Source organism: Siphateles boraxobius, unplaced genomic scaffold (assembly GCF_051911475.1).
Source record: "Siphateles boraxobius isolate OS27281-9 unplaced genomic scaffold, OSU_SipBor_1 12, whole genome shotgun sequence".
Classification (NCBI taxonomy): domain Eukaryota; kingdom Metazoa; phylum Chordata; class Actinopteri; order Cypriniformes; family Leuciscidae; genus Siphateles; species Siphateles boraxobius.
The window spans coordinates 3,776,179-3,795,672 of record NW_027508722.1 but is presented as its reverse complement, the minus strand read 5'-3'; the positions used below and the strand labels follow the sequence as shown (position 1 = coordinate 3,795,672).

The 19,494-nt window shown below is 44.6% G+C and overlaps 2 protein-coding genes across 2 annotated transcripts in view; one reads left to right on the top strand and one right to left on the bottom strand.

Moving 5' to 3' along the window:
* The window catches only part of bckdhb (branched chain keto acid dehydrogenase E1 subunit beta), an 84,528-nt gene extending 80,882 nt beyond the window's left edge, over nt 1-3,646 (top strand). The window contains exon 11 of the mRNA XM_077206788.1: nt 1,399-3,646. The gene's annotated coding sequence lies outside the window, so the exon portion shown is untranslated. The remainder of the gene's footprint in view (nt 1-1,398) is intronic.
* On the bottom strand, nt 655-16,919 carry LOC143714320 (serine/threonine-protein kinase pim-2-like). Its single transcript, XM_077205467.1, has 4 exons — nt 16,542-16,919; nt 5,711-5,887; nt 4,896-4,988; nt 655-746 (listed from the first exon to the last, which is right to left on the bottom strand). Exons 1-4 carry the CDS (start codon nt 16,720-16,722, stop codon nt 655-657), a joined length of 543 nt encoding a protein of 180 aa, XP_077061582.1. The 5' UTR covers nt 16,723-16,919.
* Nucleotides 16,920-19,494: the final 2,575 nt, after the last annotated feature.

Sequence of the window (19,494 nt, the reverse complement as noted above, 5' to 3'; positions counted from 1 at the left end):
AAACAGCTCTATTGTAGAGCAAAAATAAGCAATTTGCCAGAACAGTATAGCAGATACTTTCATAAAATCATATAAATATCAGTTTTCACTCTACATCTCCCAATAATGTTTTAGTAAGATATTTCAATTCTTAATTTTATGATCATAACTCTGTATTGCATTGCATTATGTGTTTTGAAACTACAATGATGATGATGATTGCGAGATACAGGTTTTGATCATGTTGATCATTTAGAGGCCTCCCAAATGTGTGTATCAAATATTATACAGTGGGTTTTATAAGGATAAGCAAGTGCATATTCACACGCTCTCAGAATTCATATACATTCACACTCCAGGTTCAGTATATTTTCACTTTTGTGTAATTGTGTAGTTTGTACGAAGTATTCACGAAGTACTAACCACAGTTGCGATGATTGACACTGTGGTAACCATAGCAACGTTCTGGCATCTCGCTTGTTTTAAATTAATATTACAGCGACCAAAGACTGATACATTTCTAAGGCTGCTTCACAGAGTGCTCTCTTGAAGTGTTGCCATGCACTTAGTATTTTGGGCTTGTCTGGGCTTCGATCATAAAGTTATCAAAGGTGCAGGTCACGATATTTTGATCTTATTTTCAATATAAAGCATTTGCATTTTATTAAAACACTTTTATGGGCTTGTTCTTGTTGGCTGTTTTTCTAGCAAGATCTTGCAACACGATTGAGTCGAGGCTCGTACCTCTTTCCCTGTGATTTTCTTGCCTGCGCATGCAAAAAAGAGACACATCTCTGATGCACGTTTAAATGCGTCATTAACTACTTGTTCTGTACGTTTCGTACACATGGCGTAGATGTTTATGCAAATGCGGTTGTCACTAACTGAAGTTTTTTAGGAGTTAAAGGCATAATTCACCCAAAAATGAAATTTCTGTCATTAATTACTCACCCTCATGCTGTTCCAAACCCGTAAGACTTTCGTTCATCTTCATAACACAAATGAAGATCTTTTTGATGAAATTGAGAGATTTCTGTCCCTCCATTGACAGCTACACAACTACAACCACCACTGTGACGCTTCAAATAGTTAATAATTCATATGGATTAGTTTTAAAATCTATTCAAGTAGTTGAGTTCAAATTTTCTAAAGAGACTCGATCACTTTATATGATGAACAGATTTAATTTAGTCCTTTATTCACAGATAAACATTCATCAACTCACACATCACATCTTCATTTGTGTTTCAAAGACGAACGAAAGTCTTACGGGTTTGGAATGACATGAGGGTGAGTAAATACTGAATTTAGCTCCAGTGTAGACACTATCGGCATATAGAACAAGCCATGTGATCCAGTGCTACTGAACTCGTTTGGATCATTATTTACCTGTTTGTTTGTTTGTTTGTTTCTTCACAGGCAATACAGATTGAGAACTTCATCAGTGAACAAACCAGTCAATCCCACAGCCAAGTTTCTGCCTGTAGATGGGACCATGTTACCGGACAGGCTGTCATTTTTTGGGAAACTCCAGAAAGCGTCGTTGATTGTGTGTCTAGAGGGTGAATGGTGATTTCTGAACACTAACATGTAGACATCACACGGGTGCTGTGCTCTTCTCTCTGCTCCTTCCATATCTGTTACCTGAATCCCACCATCTTACCTAAAGACTTTTTATTAATCTTAAATTGAATTGAGGCTGGATCTTGCGTGTTTTGATTGTCAACAGTTTGTGAATTTACCATCCTATTTGTAATATCTTTGATTTAATTGAATAAATAGTCTCTGCTTTAAGACCTAGTGAGCTGGCTTGCTGTCACAGACAGATGCTGAGCGTCAAGACTTCCACCACAAACCGTGGACAGAATATAAAGATAAAACGGCATCTTTCATTTTGGTTGTAGTGACAGTGGTATGTGACCGCAGCGTTCGAGGCTGGGTGTGGCAGCTCAGTGACCTCAGGTTGAGTGTATTCTAGCGTCCAGTGCACTCACACCGTGTCATTACTCACTTAAGCGTATTAAATCCAGTCCCAGTGATCTTTAGAGACGCTCTGCTGAGATCAGCCCGTTCGGCCTGCTGGGAGGCCCAGGTTTGTGTAACGCGTAACCCTGCTTCGTTCACTGAGGAAGGTACATGGATGACTGACACATGCTTGATGAATCTGTCAGCGATGGCTTCCTCAGATTGACAGATTTTAATTAAGATCCACATGCAGTACAAAAACAAAATCAAAATCCAGACATTGACTAACCGAATTAGACTGTTAGCAAACAACACAATACGTCAAGGTTAAAGGATTCGTTCACTTCGGAATAAAAAATTCCTGATAATTTACTCACCCACACGTCATCCAAGATATTCATGTCTTTCTTTCTTCATTCATTCGAAAAGATTTTTTTGTGGAAAACATTCCAGGATTTTTCTCCATATAGTGGTCTTGAATGGTTATCAACGGTTTGAAGGTCCAAATTGTAGTTTCAGTGCAGCTTCAAAGTCTCGACACCCAAGGAATAAGGCCGTGTCTCCACCAAAGTGTTTTTTCACGCACCTGGCGTAAAATTCCAAATGTTTTCAATGGGAGCGCCGCATTTTTTAAACGCCATGAGCGTAACGAGGCGCTGAGCTTGTATTTAACGCTCAAGCACTGAGCGCCCGCGTTTTTTACTGGTCGCCGAGAATTGAAAAATACGTTCAACTTTGGGTAAAACGCAGCGCTCATCACTGTCACCTTTTACCCAGCCGTCCAATCACAGTGGAGGGGCGGGACAAATACCACACTGACCAACTGTCACAACATTCTTTCTGTACAGCGACGTCAAACAGCAGAGCTAACCGAACAAAATGGATGAAACAAAAATTTTAGTATGAAACAAATTATCTACAAAATCAGTTACAAAAAAACTGTGCTGCGGATATTCTGTATCATATTAACAAATCGTCTCAACTGAAAAAACGCAGCGCTGCCAAAACGCTCTCAGGCGCCCACAGCTAGGCGTTTTCAGCAGAGCGTCTAGCGTCTTGGTGGACACACGGCCTAAGGGTCTTATCTAGAGATACTGTCATTTTCAACAAAAAAAATTATATCCCTTTTAACCACAAATGCTCGTCTTGCACTAGCTCTGCGATGCGCCACACATTTTAGTTAATTTATACGTTTTTCATGGATCTCAAACAACTAGTGATGGGGAGTCGCCTCCAAGAGTTGATCCCTCGACTGAATAGCTCTATGGTGGACTCCAGCACAGGAATTGACCGTCGTTGTTGACTGTTGCTGTGCGAAATCACTCGCTTGTTTACTCATTCCCTACTCCCTATATAGTGTCAGTCAAGAAATGGGAAACTAAGTAACTCTTATTTGAAAAAGTAACTCAGATATTTTATTATTCTAAACTTCAAAGTAATGTTTCTTTACTAGTTACTTGAGGGGTAATCCGATTCCGTCACTCCTGTTACTTGTAATGTGAAACCCCTGACACTGCTTCTAGCTTAGTTTAAAAAGTAGATAAGTTATATTGACAGCTTTGTAGTTTAATTGATTCTATATTAATGTAATAAATATAAATGTGGTTTTCCATGGTTAACCTAATTTGTGTTCATAATCATTAAACTAACCATAAATCAATAGACTTGCATCAAAAATAAACGCATCAATAAGTGTACATTATTCCATGTGTTTTTGTATGTATTGTATTTATTTGTAGGATCTTGTCTAAGCTGTTTTTTAAGACAATGATCACCCAAGGATTATAATGAGATGAGTTCACTAAAGAACAGGCCTGCCGCCTTTCTCATTTATTTAATTCTGATATAATATTCGACCACAGATAAAAAATAAAAAAATGTTTTGTTTTTTTATTTAGAAATTATGTTGATAGCTATTCATTTCAAGGTAATGTCATCGCTAAATTGGTTTAATTTGGACAGTCATGCTAAAAGTGTGATTTAATAAGGGGAATTTAGGTTTCGTGCTGGAAGAAAAATTGCATAATGTCTGCAGTCTTTTATTATTCCTTGTATTATTCCTGTTTTGATGTAAAATAAATGGAGTCTGAGTCGAAACCTGGAATCGAACAACCAAAGAACTAAATTATATAAAAAAATTATTTAAGACTCTAAACACTCTAGTATTAATAAAAAAACAAAAAATACAAACCAACTAAAATGTTATGTAATTAAATGGAACAAGGACAACCTTTTTCAAGTACATTGAAGTGAAGCCTTGTCAAGTGAATAGCATTTTCTTTTTAAACCATTTTACAGTTTGTAAACATCATTCCGGTGATTGCTCAAGAATATATGGCCTCTAAGGTGCATCTTTCATAGTTGTTTTGGATAAAAGCATCTGCCAAATGCATGTAAATGTAAACCGCAGTAATGCATTTGTCTACATTGATAAAGACTGATTTCATGAATAAATCAGAGTTCTAGAACTGCTAGTTCTCAGAGAACCTGGTTCTCATATATGTTCTCAAACAGTTAGCAGGCGACAGTGGATTTCATGATAGGGATCTCTGGGGCCACAGCGGCTTCTGAAGTGACTTTAGCAGGAGCCTCAAGGGCCGTGATGTCAGAGTAATGTACCAAACTCGACAAGGAATCAGTTCAATATAATTTACTATACTACATTTTCTTGTAAATTTTCTTCTATTCTTACAAAATATAGTCTTCTTACAAATTTTAAAATCTTACAATGTCTTATAAATAATTATAAATTCAAAAAAAAAAATCATTTTATTTTTTCAAATGGACTTAATTTACTGTGAATGCTGCATGTCATACACGGAGGAAACAGAGCTACACACACTGAGCCACCATGGCGCCCCATCTGGAGCTATTGCAAATCTGACAAGCAATGCCGCCAGACACAAATATCACTGCTTCCAGTCAACGTGCCAAACACTACCAGGACTTACCAGCCTCGCAATACGATACCTGAGGGGAGGGATGGACAGAACAACATGATAGACGGGACTGGAGTTGTTTGTTGATGTTCTCCGTCTTATGACCTGGGGGTAAAAAAACACAAATCAGTGTTATTTGACTGAATACATTACATTTAGAGCAAATTTGAGTTGGCTACAAGTTTATGATGCATTTTATCTCAAAAGGGTTTTAAAAATATGGAAATTAGCAGAAACAAGTTTAAGCAGCCTCTTTTTTACATGAGATAGAAAATAAAGCAGCTTGGTTTGTATATTCAATGTTGTGCATAATAGCTTACATATTTGTAAATTGTATACTGCCACAACAAAGGTCCATTTCAAATGTTTACATGCTTTTATCTTTTTCTCCTTTTTGTTCGCTGAGGTGGAGCAGTGATGAAATATTGTTTTTGTAAATACTTTACAGCATTTCAGTAATAAAAGTGTACATCTTTAAAATGCATGCAAATTACAGTGAAGTGCAACAGTTATTGTACGTACGGTGCTCGGCAGTGATCAAAAAGGATTTAAACAGTGAATTTTGAAGTGATCTCTTCTTGTAAACTTGAGATGTGGATTCGGATGATAATTAAATTACCACACGACCTTGGTGTTTGTCAAAAAACAGTAGGTAATTCGACCGGGGATTTTTACGTGGATGGTGGGAGAAAAACACTGACATTCTGGATTCGGACGGCAAATAAAATCACCAACTACAGCTGTAAATGTTGAAAATACCTTACGATCCCATGAGAAACTACTACCGTCTGAATAGGGCTTTTGTTCAACTTTGATGAAGATCTCACCTTGTGACAGGTCAGAGTTGGTCCAGATGTTGGCACTGATGGTGTTCAGGTCGTGGGCTGTGGGATGATCCTCGCACAACATTTCAAACAGGAGGATGCCGAGGGACCACACTGTCATCGGCTTCACATGGTACCTGCCTTGGAATCTGATCTCTGGAGGCTGGTACGCTTTCGTGCCTGGAGGAGGGAGATGTTGTGTGATGTTTAACACATTTCTATGGCATGTTGACCAGGATGCGTTTCTGTGAGCAAATATCCATAAGGTTCATAACTAGGGCTGGGTACCAGGTTCGATACTTTTTAGGCACCAACAGAACTGCCTCGATACTATCGACTATCGAAAAATGTCTTGTTGTTTGGTACCAAATTTCGATACCTTAGAGGTTAACTCGTTCTTTCATTTTGCACTGAAACTCTATTAAACCTTTTTGCACTGATGTATGGTGTTGGTCATATGTTGTTCCTTTGTGCACTGGCTAAAGAGATGAGTCTTTGATTATGTAAAAAAAAAAAGTTTTACAGAAGTTATGTTATGTAATCTTGTACAAAATGGATTTCATTAAATTGGTATCTAAAAAAGTATCGCTCAGAAACCGGTATCGAAGTGTGGGATTACGACGGCTGGTGTTCTCACAGCTCGTGTTCTCAACCAAGTCTCCTGGTCTTTGCTTCTGAGTTTCCTACAGTTTTGGTGCCGTGACCCGGATGGAACTTCTCATCTGACATCGCTCCGCACTGAATTTTTACATCTCAACCAAGATTTGGTGAGTTTCACTCTATCCAAAGAACCGCTACAGACCAGTACATGTGGTTATCCTCCGCGCCTCCAGAGAAGTGTTAACAAACAGTTGCAGGGTTTGGTTAATAGACTAGTTCCCTTTCGAGAGGTCTCTCCTATTGCGTAAGTAGCTTACGCTATGGGAAAACTTCTTTTCTCGAGAATACTGAAGTCTTTATGTAAAACGCATTGCAGCTGCACAGCTGACAGCAATGAACGAAGGAAGCTCGGTCATTGGCTGTGCTGCTGCAACTTGCTCGAACCAATGACGGGGCGACTCTGAATGCGCGACCAATGAGCGCGCTTCGCGCCCGCGCGCGTCAGAGCCCGCCAAGATGGGTGTGGCCAAGAGCTATTTATTGGGTGCCCCGTCATGAGAGTTCTTTAGATTTAATCTCCTTCAGCGAACACCTTCTTCGCTGGATCCTCCGGATTATTGAAGCCTTCGCCGCCGTCGAAAAGCATACCAGCGGGATTGCTACGAGGACGTCGGCACCTTCAGCCGCCTTCGAACGCCATCCTACTGAGCCATCCGGCGTGCCACACACGCAAGTATCTTTACATCTGTTCGCCCCGCGACACTTGTAAAAGAGCAAATTTTCTGAGGCGTTGTTTCAAGTGTCTTCCTGCGCGTCGTGCAGAGACCTTCTCCCGGACGGGGATCGTCACATCATCTGCGCTCGCTGCCTGGGCCGGGACCACGCAGAAGCTGCTTTGACCAAGGGCGGATGCCCGGAATGTGATGACCTGGGTCTCTCCGCACTGCGGGCTCGCCTCGCCGCTTTCGCCGTGAGCGAGCCCATCACCGCCACCCCTCTGTTTGAGCCGCGCACTAAGAAAAAGCGCCGCTCACAGAGGCTTCCTGAACCTGAGCTCAGTGACGTCACGCCGAGCCAGTCTCCGCGTGCTTCACCGCCGCTCTTGCCTTTCCCACCGCCGGTTCAGTTCACTCAGCCGGACATACACCCCTCTAGCAGAGCGGTGGGCCTTGTGACTTTCGGCGCGTCCGAGGACGATGGGGAGCTTGAGCAAGATGACAGCTTGTCCATCGACGCTGCATCGGACGACTGGCCGGGCTCCACTCTCGACCCCGCCCCGTCGACGCAAGCTAGCACGAGCGGGGGCTCCACCATGGATACCGAGATTATCCGTGTCCTCTCTAAGGCCGTGGAAGACCTCTGGCTCGATTGGTCTTCTCCCGAAGAACCAACCCGGAGCCGATTGGATGAGTGGTGTCTGCAGGGGCGCCAGCAGGCCCCTCAGCAAAGGCCTTCTCCCTTCTTCCCGGAAGTTCACGACAAACTCACCAAGTCGTGGAAAGCCCCCCACTCTGCGCGCTTAAAGCCTTCTTTTTCTTCTTCGCTCTCCTCTGTGGACGGCGCGAAGGAAAGAGGCTACGAGGGAACACCGCCCCTCGAGGAGGCCGTGGCCAATCATCTCTACCCGCCCTCCACCACCGGATGGAAAGCCAAAGCTTCCCACCCCTCGAAGCCCTGCCGCACTACTTCTGCTCTCGCCGGTCGCACCTACGCCGCCGCCGGCCAAGCTGCATCAGCGCTTCACTCAATGGCGGTACTTCAAGTGTTCCAAGCCAAACTACTCCGCTCTATGGACGAGTCTGGCCCCGAACCCGAAGCCTTCAGGGACCTACGCGGCGCAACTGATATAGCTCTGCGAGCCACGAAGGCCACCGCCCAGTCTATTGGCCGTGCCATGGCTAATTTGACTGTTCTCGAGCGCCATCTGTGGTTAACTCTGACGGAGATGAAGGAAGCTGATAAGGCGCCATTTCTCGACCCGCCTATCTCCACCAGCGGGCTGTTTGGACCGGCAGTTAAGGGTTTCGCCGAAGCTTCACTGAGGCCCAGAACGCTTCACAAGCTTTGCGCCATTTCCTGCCCAAGCGCTCCAGCTCATCGCAGAGCAGACAGAGACCGCTACAGCCGCAGCGGGCTAGAGCAGCTCCCACCGCCTCTCAGCCAGCACCTCAGGCTGACACTCGACGCCGCTCGCCCTCTCACAACCGCAAGCCGCCGTCTGAGCGACGGGGTCCTCGGCCCAAGATTGTGCTGAACCCTGAGCCTCGAAAGCCGTCCTAGCCACAGGAATGAGAAGAGAGAGTGCGTGTCACGCAAAAGCCGGACCACTCTCTCTGCAAAAGCTCAAACATTACCCATTCCCCTTACAGGCGGCTGGATATGTCCATACAGCAGTCAATGGGCCAGTCAAAGAGCTCGCTCACCTGCAAACAAACGCCGTTTTTACGGCGACGCACAGAAAACACAAAAAGAGTCTTTTTCTGCCTGTGTCACTAAGGGTTCACATGTCCACAAAGTGTGCATTCCCAGATACTGTCAAAACAGTGCCAAATTCATTCCCAGCTCAGGCTGCGCGCCCCATGAATGTAGATCACGTGCCTACGGTCATGTACGCACCACTACACACAAGCACTGTTCACACAGTTATAAATTCACCCCCAGTAAAAGCGGGAAACATTATAAAAGTGATGAGTGTGCCTACCACTGTTTATGCACCCCCACTTATAAACACTGTCCTTACAGTGTCAAACACAACCCCAGCTCAGGCTGCGAGTTTTACAGACACAGCGCGCGCTGTTGTAATCACACACGCGCCCATTCACTCAGCTGCTCAGCGCGCGCCCGCACCTCTGAGAGCTACGAGCTCAGGCGATTCGCTGGCCGGGTCCCTACGTCACAGCGGCCCGCCCCTAGCCTGTATTCAGCCCATATCTGTACACGCAGCGGCATGGGAAAACATTCCAGATATGCCGAAATGGGTATTGGATATAGTAAAGCACGGATACTCGCTCCAGTTCGCTCGCAGACCACCACGTTTTACGACTGTGGTCGAGACGAAAGTGAGAAAGGAGTGTTCACATGTTCTACGCACGAGGTGCGCAAACTAATAGAAAAGGGCGCTGTGGAAACTGTTCCCCCCTCTATGAGCGAGGAAGGTTTTTACAGCCGCTATTTTCTCGTCCCGAAAAAGGATGGCGGTCTCCGCCCCATCCTAGATCTCAGACACCTGAACAAAGCACTAATGATTCGCTCGTTCAGAATGTTAACAACCAAGCATATCCTCGCGCAAGTACGCCCAGGAGATTGGTTTCTCTCAGTGGATCTGAAAGATGCTTACTTTCACATTCCAATAGCGCCTCATCACAGGCCGTTTCTGAGATTCGCTTTCGAGGGACAGTCTTACCAGTACACAGTACTTCCGTTCGGCCTGTCCCTGGCTCCCCGTACATTCACGAAATGTATGGAGGCAGCACTTTCCCCCTTGAGACGAAGGGGAGTGCGAATACTGAATTATCTCGACGATTGGCTGGTCCTAGCACAATCAGAGAGTCAGTTAATAACACACAGATCTTGGATTATCAGCCATTTAGAATGCCTGGGTCTAAGAATCAATTTTGCAAAAAGCATACTATCTCCCAGCCAGAGGATTTCTTTCCTGGGAATAGTTCTAGACTCGATGCAAATGACAGCGCGTCTCTCATCAGAGCGCGCGCTCACCATCCGGCGCCTTGCAACATCATTCAGGGCGGGCACTCGCGCCCCCGTCAAGCGGTTTCAGAGAATGCTCGGTCTCATGGCCTCAGCATCGGCCGTACTCCAGCTAGGATTGTTGCATATGCGCCCTCTCCAACGCTGGCTCAAGAGCCGCGTCCCTACTCATGCGTGGCGTTCGGGCCACCTTTTAATCAGAGCGAACCACGGCTGTATAAAAGCCCTGACGCACTGGAAAGCCGCCGACTGGTACCAGTCAGGCGTGAGTCTGGGTGTGAACACAAGGAGAAAGATGATAACGACAGATGCCTCCAAAATAGGTTGGGGGGCCCTTTACGAGGGCAGGCCTGTCTCCGGCTTTTGGTCAAACCCGGAAAAGCGCCTACACATAAACTGTCTGGAGATGAAAGCGGTCTCTTTGGCTCTCAGAGCCCTGCTTCCACATCTAAAAAACGAACACGTCCTGGTCCGAACGGACAACATGATGGTAGTGTCGTACATAAATCGCCAGGGTGGACTCAGGTCGAGCTCCATGCATTCAATGGCCAGGAGACTCATTTTATGGTGCCAGCACAACTTGCGCTCGCTGAGAGCATCGCATGTGCCAGGCGCCCTGAACCAGGGGGCAGACATGCCATCCAGAGACAAGATTCTGATAGCTCCACTCTGGAAGAACCAAACATGGTTTCCAGATCTGATGCAAATGCAATCTGCACCACGGCCGATTCCACTGAGGCCAGACCTCCTCAGTCAGGCCAGCGTGATGATATTTCATCCCCGCCCCGATCTGTGGGCCCTTCATGCATGGCCCCTCAACGGGTTCCCAGGAACCTCACGAGCGGAGCACTAAAAACCATCGCTGAGGCGCGGGCGCCCTCCACGAGACGCTTATACGCTCAGAAATGGAAAGTGTTCAGTGACTGGTGTAATGCCAAGGGCCTGAACCCTGAAACATGCGAGATTACGAACGTACTCGCTTTTCTACAAGGGCTTCTGGAGGCGGGCCGCACCCCCTCCACGCTCAAAGTATATGTGGCGGCCATCACAGCGTCACACTACCCTGTAATGGAACGTCCATTGGGAAGAAACGACCTAATTATTCGTTTCCTAAGGGGCGCTAGGAGGATGAACCCTTCACGCCCCCCCTCAGTGCCGATCTGGGACCTAGCTACTGTCCTAGACGCTCTTAAAGGGCCTCCGATCGAACCACTCCGAACCGTGCACCTTAAACAGCTCTCGCTTAAGACTGCGCTCTTGCTGGCACTCGCCTCGGTCAAGAGAGTGGGCGACCTGCACGCGCTTTCGACAAGCGCTGCCTGCCTAGAATTCGGATCTAACGACTGCAGGGTTGTCCTTAGACCGAAACACGGGTATATTCCTAAAGTGCTCACCACTCCCTTCAGAGCACAGGTTATCTCCCTAACTGCGCTGTCGTCTCCAGCAGACGAACACGACGCTGATCTACTCTGCCCCGTTAGGGCTCTCAGAGTGTATTTGGAGCGTTCTGCCCTATTCAGACAGACAGAACAACTGTTTGTATGCTTTGGCGGCCGTACGAAAGGTTCCGCCGTTTCAAAGCAGAGAATCTCTCACTGGATAGTTGAGGCTATAGCACTGGCTTATGAAGCTAAGGGACTTCAATGCCCCTGGGGAGTCAAGGCACACTCCACCAGGAGTGTGGCTTCTTCCTGGGCATGGTCGAGCGGGATACCGATCGAGGATATTTGTGCGGCGGCAGGCTGGGCCTCACCGTCCACATTTATCAGGTTCTACAACCTACAGGTCCCGACATTGCATTCCAATGTACTATCAGCATGATTCTAGTTGAACTATGAGTTCGTATCTAGATTATGTATGTGCTTGTGTCACACTGAGCGCCTTCTAGCCGCTCTGTATTTTTTCCCACATATAAAGCTCGCCTCTGCCGGCTAGTTGGATGATAACTTTGCTTTTCAGCTCAGGCACCTGCCTCTGGCTATCATAAGGCGAAGTTCAGCATGCACGGCGTTTTGCATGGTGTTCCCATAGCGTAAGCTACTTACGCAATAGGAGAGACCTCTCGAAAGGGAACGACTCGGTTACTAACGTAACCTCGGTTCCCTGAGAGGAGGGAACGAGTATTGCGTAAGCTGCCGTGCTTGTGCTTGGTTAGTTCGCTTCAGTCGTTTTAACCTAAAGAACTCTCATGACGGGGCGCCCAATAAATAGCTCTTGGCCACGCCCATCTTGGCGGGCTCTGACGCGCGCGGGCGCGAAGCGCGCTCATTGGTCGCGCATTCAGAGTCGCCCCGTCATTGTTTCGAGCAAGTTGCCGCAGCACAGCCAGTGACCGAGCTTCCTTCGTTCATTGCTGTCAGCTGTACAGCTGCAATGCGTTTTACATAACAACTTCAGTATTCTCGAGAAAAGGAGTTTTCCCATAGCGTAAGCTACTTACTCAATACTCGTTCCCTCCTCTCAGGGAACCGAGGTTACGTTAGTAACCGAGTCGTTATCCTCTACGTTGCTAGAGAAGGTTTATCCTCTGTAGAGTTAGGGAAGATTTATCCTCTGCTTTACCAGGTAAGGTGATTTATCCTCTGTGTAGTCAGAGAAGATTAATCCTCTGTTCAACCAGGGAAGGTTAACAACATCTACAGTGTTAACAGTAGTTTATCCTCTACTTTGCTTGAGAAGTTTCATCCTCTTTTTATTTAGGAACGTTTAACAACTGTTAAAAGTGTGTTAGCAAATTGGTTTCTCCTCTGCTTGCCATGGAAGGTTGAATACATTATGATGAGTATTCATAACTAGCTATCCTTTGCTTTGTCAGAGAAGTTATTGGTTTATCCTGTTTTGTCAGGGAAGTACCGTGTCAGGAAAACCTCACAAAATGGTTAGAAGGAATGCTAGGCTGGTTCCAACAACTGAGAAAGGTGGACTAGCAACCCCTTTATGGACAGACAGTGAGTTCAAGTCATTGTTAGGAGATCAAATGGACTCCAGTGACTTGAGTCAGTCAGATTGGATTTGACAAAGAAATTTGGTATTCACCCAGAAAAAGTATGGTCTATTGAAGAATGTAAGAAGGTGTTGGTGCATGTATCAGGAAGAAAAACATAAAAGACAATATCTTCTGCCACAGAGAATTTAGCTTATCCATAGCACAATAACAAACTATGTGTATTGCTAAGTTAAAAGAACAGAACAAACAATTGCACACTCAAGTGTCCTGTCTCACGAAAAAGTTGGGCCATAACAAGGCCTCAACCAAATGTGACTCAGAAGACCAATAGTCAGATGAAACTTATCCTGACTTACAGTCTTTCTGTAGAATAGAGGACAATTTCAATGCTGGATTGATGAATAAAGATGTAAATGCGGTTGAAGTGTGTGGAGCAAGACACAAGGCTCAGAGTAGGGGAAAAGGGGTTGATACAGTTCCATCTGCACCCCCAAACTGCAGTTACAAGCAGTCAATACAAATTTAGGTCCTGAAGCCATAGAGAGACTTGCTGAGAGTTTGCCATCAGTGCATATACATGTTTCTGAGTTTAGGAGAGAGTTGACATTAAAAAGATGCAGCTGTATGATATGTCTCTAGCTGAAGTCACCCAGCAAATATCACAGATCTTGACTGAGTCAGAATTCAATGATTTTGAAAGTGCTGTAAACGATTCTGATTTTCTACATGCCAGAAAAGATCAATTGAGAGAGGCAGTTCTGAGAGTGATCCAGAACATTGTTGGACCAAACAATGGACTGGTCAAATATCATTAGTCCTGTACAGAAGGATGAAACTGTGAGTGAGTACATTGAAAGATTTTGTCAGTCAGCTGCAGCATACAGTGGGATAGCTGACACTCCAGAGAAGGTGCTAGATGTTAATTGTCCACTAGTTCGCACATGGTTTGATGGTCTTTTGTCAGAACATAGGAAGGCATTGCCTTTCTTAGACTTCAAGTGGTCCAATAGAACCCTGCATAACAACTTGGACAGGTTAGCTACTTGGGAAAGAGACTCTGATGGCAAGGCAAGAGTAAAAATTGCAGCAGCTTCCTTTAAGGTCAACACAGAGAATCAACAGAAACGCAAATGTCCTAAGAGAGAGGGAAGCATGGACATTGGAGAAAAGAGAGTAGGAAAAACAAAAATAACTTTAGAGAAGTTAGCAATGTTACTCAGCTTCTACTCAGTCTGCTTGCTATTCGTTCAGGAGAGTGTATGCACACACGGCGACCAGTAGAAGGAAAAACTCGGCTTCCTACGTGTGTTGTTTTTTAAGAGTTTCCGTGTATGTTTTTATGTTGAATGGCTTATGCTTCTCATGACTAAGTGTGCTTAATCACAAACAATCCATTGGGACTAATGGAGCTGATCATTTTAATCGCGTTTTGGATATTTTTGGACTTGAATCTCACTTGCCATTGAACTGTGTTTCTGGTCTCAAGGATTCATTATTTTTATATATCAGTATTCATTATACCAACTACTGGCTTGGAACACGCCGAGTCTACTCAGTGGTCAGTACCCGCTTTCTCAGCTTCCCGGCAGCGTACTTCGGAGGGAGAATAGTAATTCTACACCGGGAGATAATGCTGGGAAAGTTAAGAAAAGGAAGCGAGGAAAGAAGGGAGGTGTTCGTCAGCGACTACGGCGTAAACAGCTTACTCGTATTCCCCTGCCTTCCATGATCTTGGGAAACGTACAGTCATTACGAAACAAACTTGACGAGTTGCAAGGAAATGTACGTTTTCTTCAAGAATACAGAAACAGCTGTGTCATGGCATTCACAGAATCCTGGCTAAACGAGCAGGACTTGGATAATGCCTTGCGTATTGATGGTTTTGGTATTCCATTTCGCACGGACAGGAGTGCAGAAATTACAGGTAAATCCCGCAGTGGGGGTGTATGCCTCTATGTCCACAAGTGCTATTGTACTGCGGTTACTATTCTTGTATATTCTACTATTCTGCGGTTACTATTCTTGTATTCTTGTATACAATTCTTGACATTGAGTTATTGTCGGTATCCCTTCGTCCATTTATTTTGCCAACGGGAATTTCACACATTTTTATAACCGTTGTGTACATTCATCCGAAAGCCAACAACGTCATTGCATCGAACATTGTATCTGATGTTGTTCAAGGACTTCAGAATATTTCACCAGAGGCGCCAAATTTTATTTTGGGAGATTTTAATCATGTGTCACTTAAAAAGACCCTGCCAAATTTCTATGAATACGTCACATGCCCAACAAGACAATATACTGTAAGATGCTGGATCTCTTTTATGGGACTATAAAGGTAGACTATAAAGACTAAAAATAAGTCTGTACCATTGTCAGCATTGGGATCTGCCGGCCATAGTTGTGTGCAGCTGCTTCCTTTATATAGACCCTTATTTAAGAGGGAAAAACCTCAGATAAGGGAAGTCAAAATCTGGTCCGAAGACTCTATCGCCCGTCTGCAAGGGTGCTTTGACTGTACGGATTGGGAGGCGTTCAAAGACTATTGTGAACATATTGACGAACTGATTGATGTTGTATGTTCATACATAACTTTTTGTGAGGATATGATTGTGCCTACACGTAAATTTAAGGTTTTCCCAAATACTAAACCATGGATGTCAAAATCAGTCAAAACAAGTTTGCAGAACAAGAAGTTAGTCTGCAAGCAGGGGGAAGGCTTAGTGAGGGTAATAGCGAGGAAGGAGGTTAGAACGGAGATCCTTAAAGCTAAGCAAGCATACAAAGTTAAGTTAGAAAATAATTTGGCAGACAATAATTTAGGCTCAGCTTGGTCTGGTATGAAGAAAATCGTGGGATTACAGCATAATGTAAATAAGAGCACTGTGTGTATTGACGGTTTTAGATCAAATGATGACCTTTCAAATGCTCTTAATAGGTTTTATTCAAGATTTGAACGTTTTGATTTTAAAGATGAAGTAGAAGAATTACGATGCCTGTGTAAGGATGATTCCCACATAGTCTTAGAACAGGCAGCAGAGGAGAAGATTTTTCTCTCCACTAAGGTGAATAGAATCCATGTCCAGACCACATATGTGGGAGAATATTAAAGCACTGTGCAAAGCAATTAAGTTCTATATTTTCTGATACTTTTAATTGGTCACTACGGGCACAAAAGGTACCTAGCCTGTGGAAAAAGTCTATTATTACTCCTGTTTCTAAATGCAATAACCCTACAGTGTTAAATGATTTGAGACCAGTTGCCCTCACCTCTTTAGTAATGAAATCATTTGAGAAACTGGTGAAGTCTGAGCTATTAAGTAATGACTGGTCAAGCCCTCGTCTCCATATCTAAGCACTGCCCACTAAAATCTATATAAACTACAATGTACACTGCCTTAGTTAGACTTTGTGACTGCAGCTACAGTACGACAGCTCGTCTTCTCAATAAAGAATCCCGCTGAAGATACAACCAAGTCTCCTGGTCTTCGGTTCTGAGTTTCCTACAGAAGTCAAGTTATCGGTATCGATATAGAAATCTTTTGAACGAAACCAAGTCCTATTTATAAAACATACCACTGAAAACTTTGAAGGCTGTTTTCTTCATGATCGCACTGCACCCGAAGTCGATCAATTTGACCTCCATGGTGTCGGGGTTCAGCAGCAGGTTCTCCAGTTTGATGTCCCGGTGGAAGACGTCTCGCTCGCAGCAGATGTTAGCGGTGTTGATGACCTGCAACATCACATGTCTTGCCATCTTCTCGTCGACGCTTCCTCCCTGGAAGTTCACGAAACTCAAGAGGTCTGTGCAAGGTGAGGGCCGCTACATGACCATGATGTAGTGATCTGTGTTTCCTGTCAGTCCAGCAGTTTAATTATGTGAGGAATGCTGGGGCCCTTATTGACCATCAATGTCAGGCCTATCTCTAAGGGGACGCGTTGGGATTGACCTGGCTAAAGGAAAGAAAACATGTAAAGACTTAAGGTCCTTGCACACAGAGTCCGAAATTTTCGTATGCATTTTTCATTTTCGTCATTCGGTGGCTCTGAATTGTCAAAATACCTCTTAAATGCTTGCTACGGATGCAAAAAATGCAGAAAATCAAACCCGATAAAAAATTTTTTATGACGGACAAAAGTTTCAGAGGCAGCGTGTAAACGTGATTGACACAACGTGAGGTCATATTTATTTTTTAACGTGCGAAAATTTCGGACGAGAATTTCAGACTCAGTGTGCAAGGACCTTTAGTCCACAAAACACTTTGCCTGCTGAAAAATCATTTGTAATTAACATGAATGTAAGCTGTTATGAATTGAAAACAGTGACTGAGAAGCAGTAACGACATACTCACCACTTTGATGTATGGCATGTCTGGCGTCTTCACTGAATATTTCACAGCCACCTGATCAGCAAAACAAAGAATTAACATTTAACATGAGCACAGAGGTCAGTCATGTCATGCCAATCATCAATCCTGAACTGGTACGTGTATGTAAAGTTGTGTAAGTGAAAAACATGTAAACCTCAAGTCCATCCTTGCATCGATGGCTGCGTACACAATGCCAAATTCTCCTTCGCCCAGCTTCTGGCTAAAATTAAAACGCCTGCAAATGTGGTGTATTAAAAGATAATTCTAGAAAAAAATAATTGTAGTTAGTATGAAATACAATTAGATTTTAACATAACATTTTGTAACTCTCAGATTCATAGATTATTCTTACTCTCATCCGGGACGTCCTGGTCCAGCTGTTCAGTCTGTTCCTCAGCAGCAGGAAGAACTTCAGAAGTGGGATCTACAAAATTAATAAAATCAAATTATAAATAAAAAATATTGTATCCTCAGATTAGAGTGGTTCTTTATTTTGACTTGATATTTTTTTAAAAAAAGTAGAAACATCTCATATTATTGGATGAGATTGAAACTTGAGTTGAATGATGACACTTTCTGCAGAGCTTTATCCACATTGTTTAATAATTGATTAATTGTCTTATAATGTTTTTTTTAGAGCTGCTGTGAGCAAAATTTAATTTAGTCTCATATTTTATGAAGTTTGCCTCATTGATTGTTATTTTCCTTTGTTTATTACTGTGAAGCTGCTTTGAAACAATCTGGAATGTGTAGGCTATAACAGTAGGCTACATAAATAAAGGTGCCTTGGGAAATGCAGAATTATTGTGTGTTTTTTTCGGAATTTAAATTCTCACATAATAATGGCTTTGGTAATGACATATCCTCAGATTATGCTGCTATTCATTTATGATCTTCAAACTACATCATCATCAGGTTCCCTAAACTGATTATTCACCCATTTATCAGAACTTATTTCATCATGAGATGTTCATGTGATTTTACCATCATCATCATCATAGCCTACCGCCAGAGAGGGCTACAAATACAAGACATCGCCATTTAGACTGGTGTTTCTCAGCTGGTGGGTCGCGGAGTGCGCAGTCAAAGAAACAACAACAAACGTAATTCTGTTTTTCTGATGTGAGACTTTTATTTTGAAAGACTCATGTCAAAGCTGTGTTGAGGCTTCTGTCAGATGCAACAGTTTAAAAACGTCATGCCCTGATTCAGTATCTGCGGTCAGGTGAGATGTATGTCAGTTCTCTTACGAGAGGTTCTCTCGTATTGCGTAAGTTTAACTTACGCTACGGGAAAGATTCATCTTCTCGAGATACTGAAGCCAAAAAATTATCCTTAATTTTGTATAACTTGTCAACGCAGTGCAGCAGCTAGCAGACCTAGAGCAGGCCATCTCGCGTGCTCATTGGCTGCCCTGCGGGCAACTGCTGCAGCCTACCAGTGCGCCCGCGCCTTTATAGCGTCACAGCCCACCAGATAGGCGTGGCTTAGCGTATAAAATAGGGGCTGTAGGCTGAATTCTCTGATTTTCCGACTCTTCAGCGAGCTCTTCGCATCGCTGGATTTGAGAGAAGCCACCGCCGCCGTCGAACAGCGAACAGCCAGCTTAGGACAGCGCTGAGGAAGCCGGCCGTCTTCGCCACCTTCAGCCATCCGTGCGAGCTACGCTATCCGGCGACGTATCCTTTTTGCAAATCATTCTAAAAGAGCAGCGAGCGTCTTTTTAAAGATGCCTCGCACTTCCTGCGGCTCTTGTAAAGCCCCGCTCAGCGCCGGAGACCGCCACCTGATCTGCGCTCTCTGCCTGGGCCTGGAACACGCAGAGCTCGCCCTCGCGTCCGGGGGCTGCGAGCTCTGTGAGGAGCTTCCGCTGTCGACCCTGCGGGCTCGACTCGAAGCGTTCAACACCACAGCAGTCACTCCGCCCCCTGTGGGACCGCGCAGAAAGAAGCGCCGTTCCCTGAGACAGCCGGAACCTGTGGCCACAGCGACGCGCTCGCCGGAGAACCTCCCTCGAGCCTCGCTCTCGCCTTCCCCACCTCTCCTCACTGACGCGCAGCTGCCGCTTGCGAGCCTCACTGCCGTCACTTCGGAGGATGAGTCCGTGGGACACGCCACAAAAGACTGCTGCTCTATCCTGGCATCAGACAGCGAGGAAT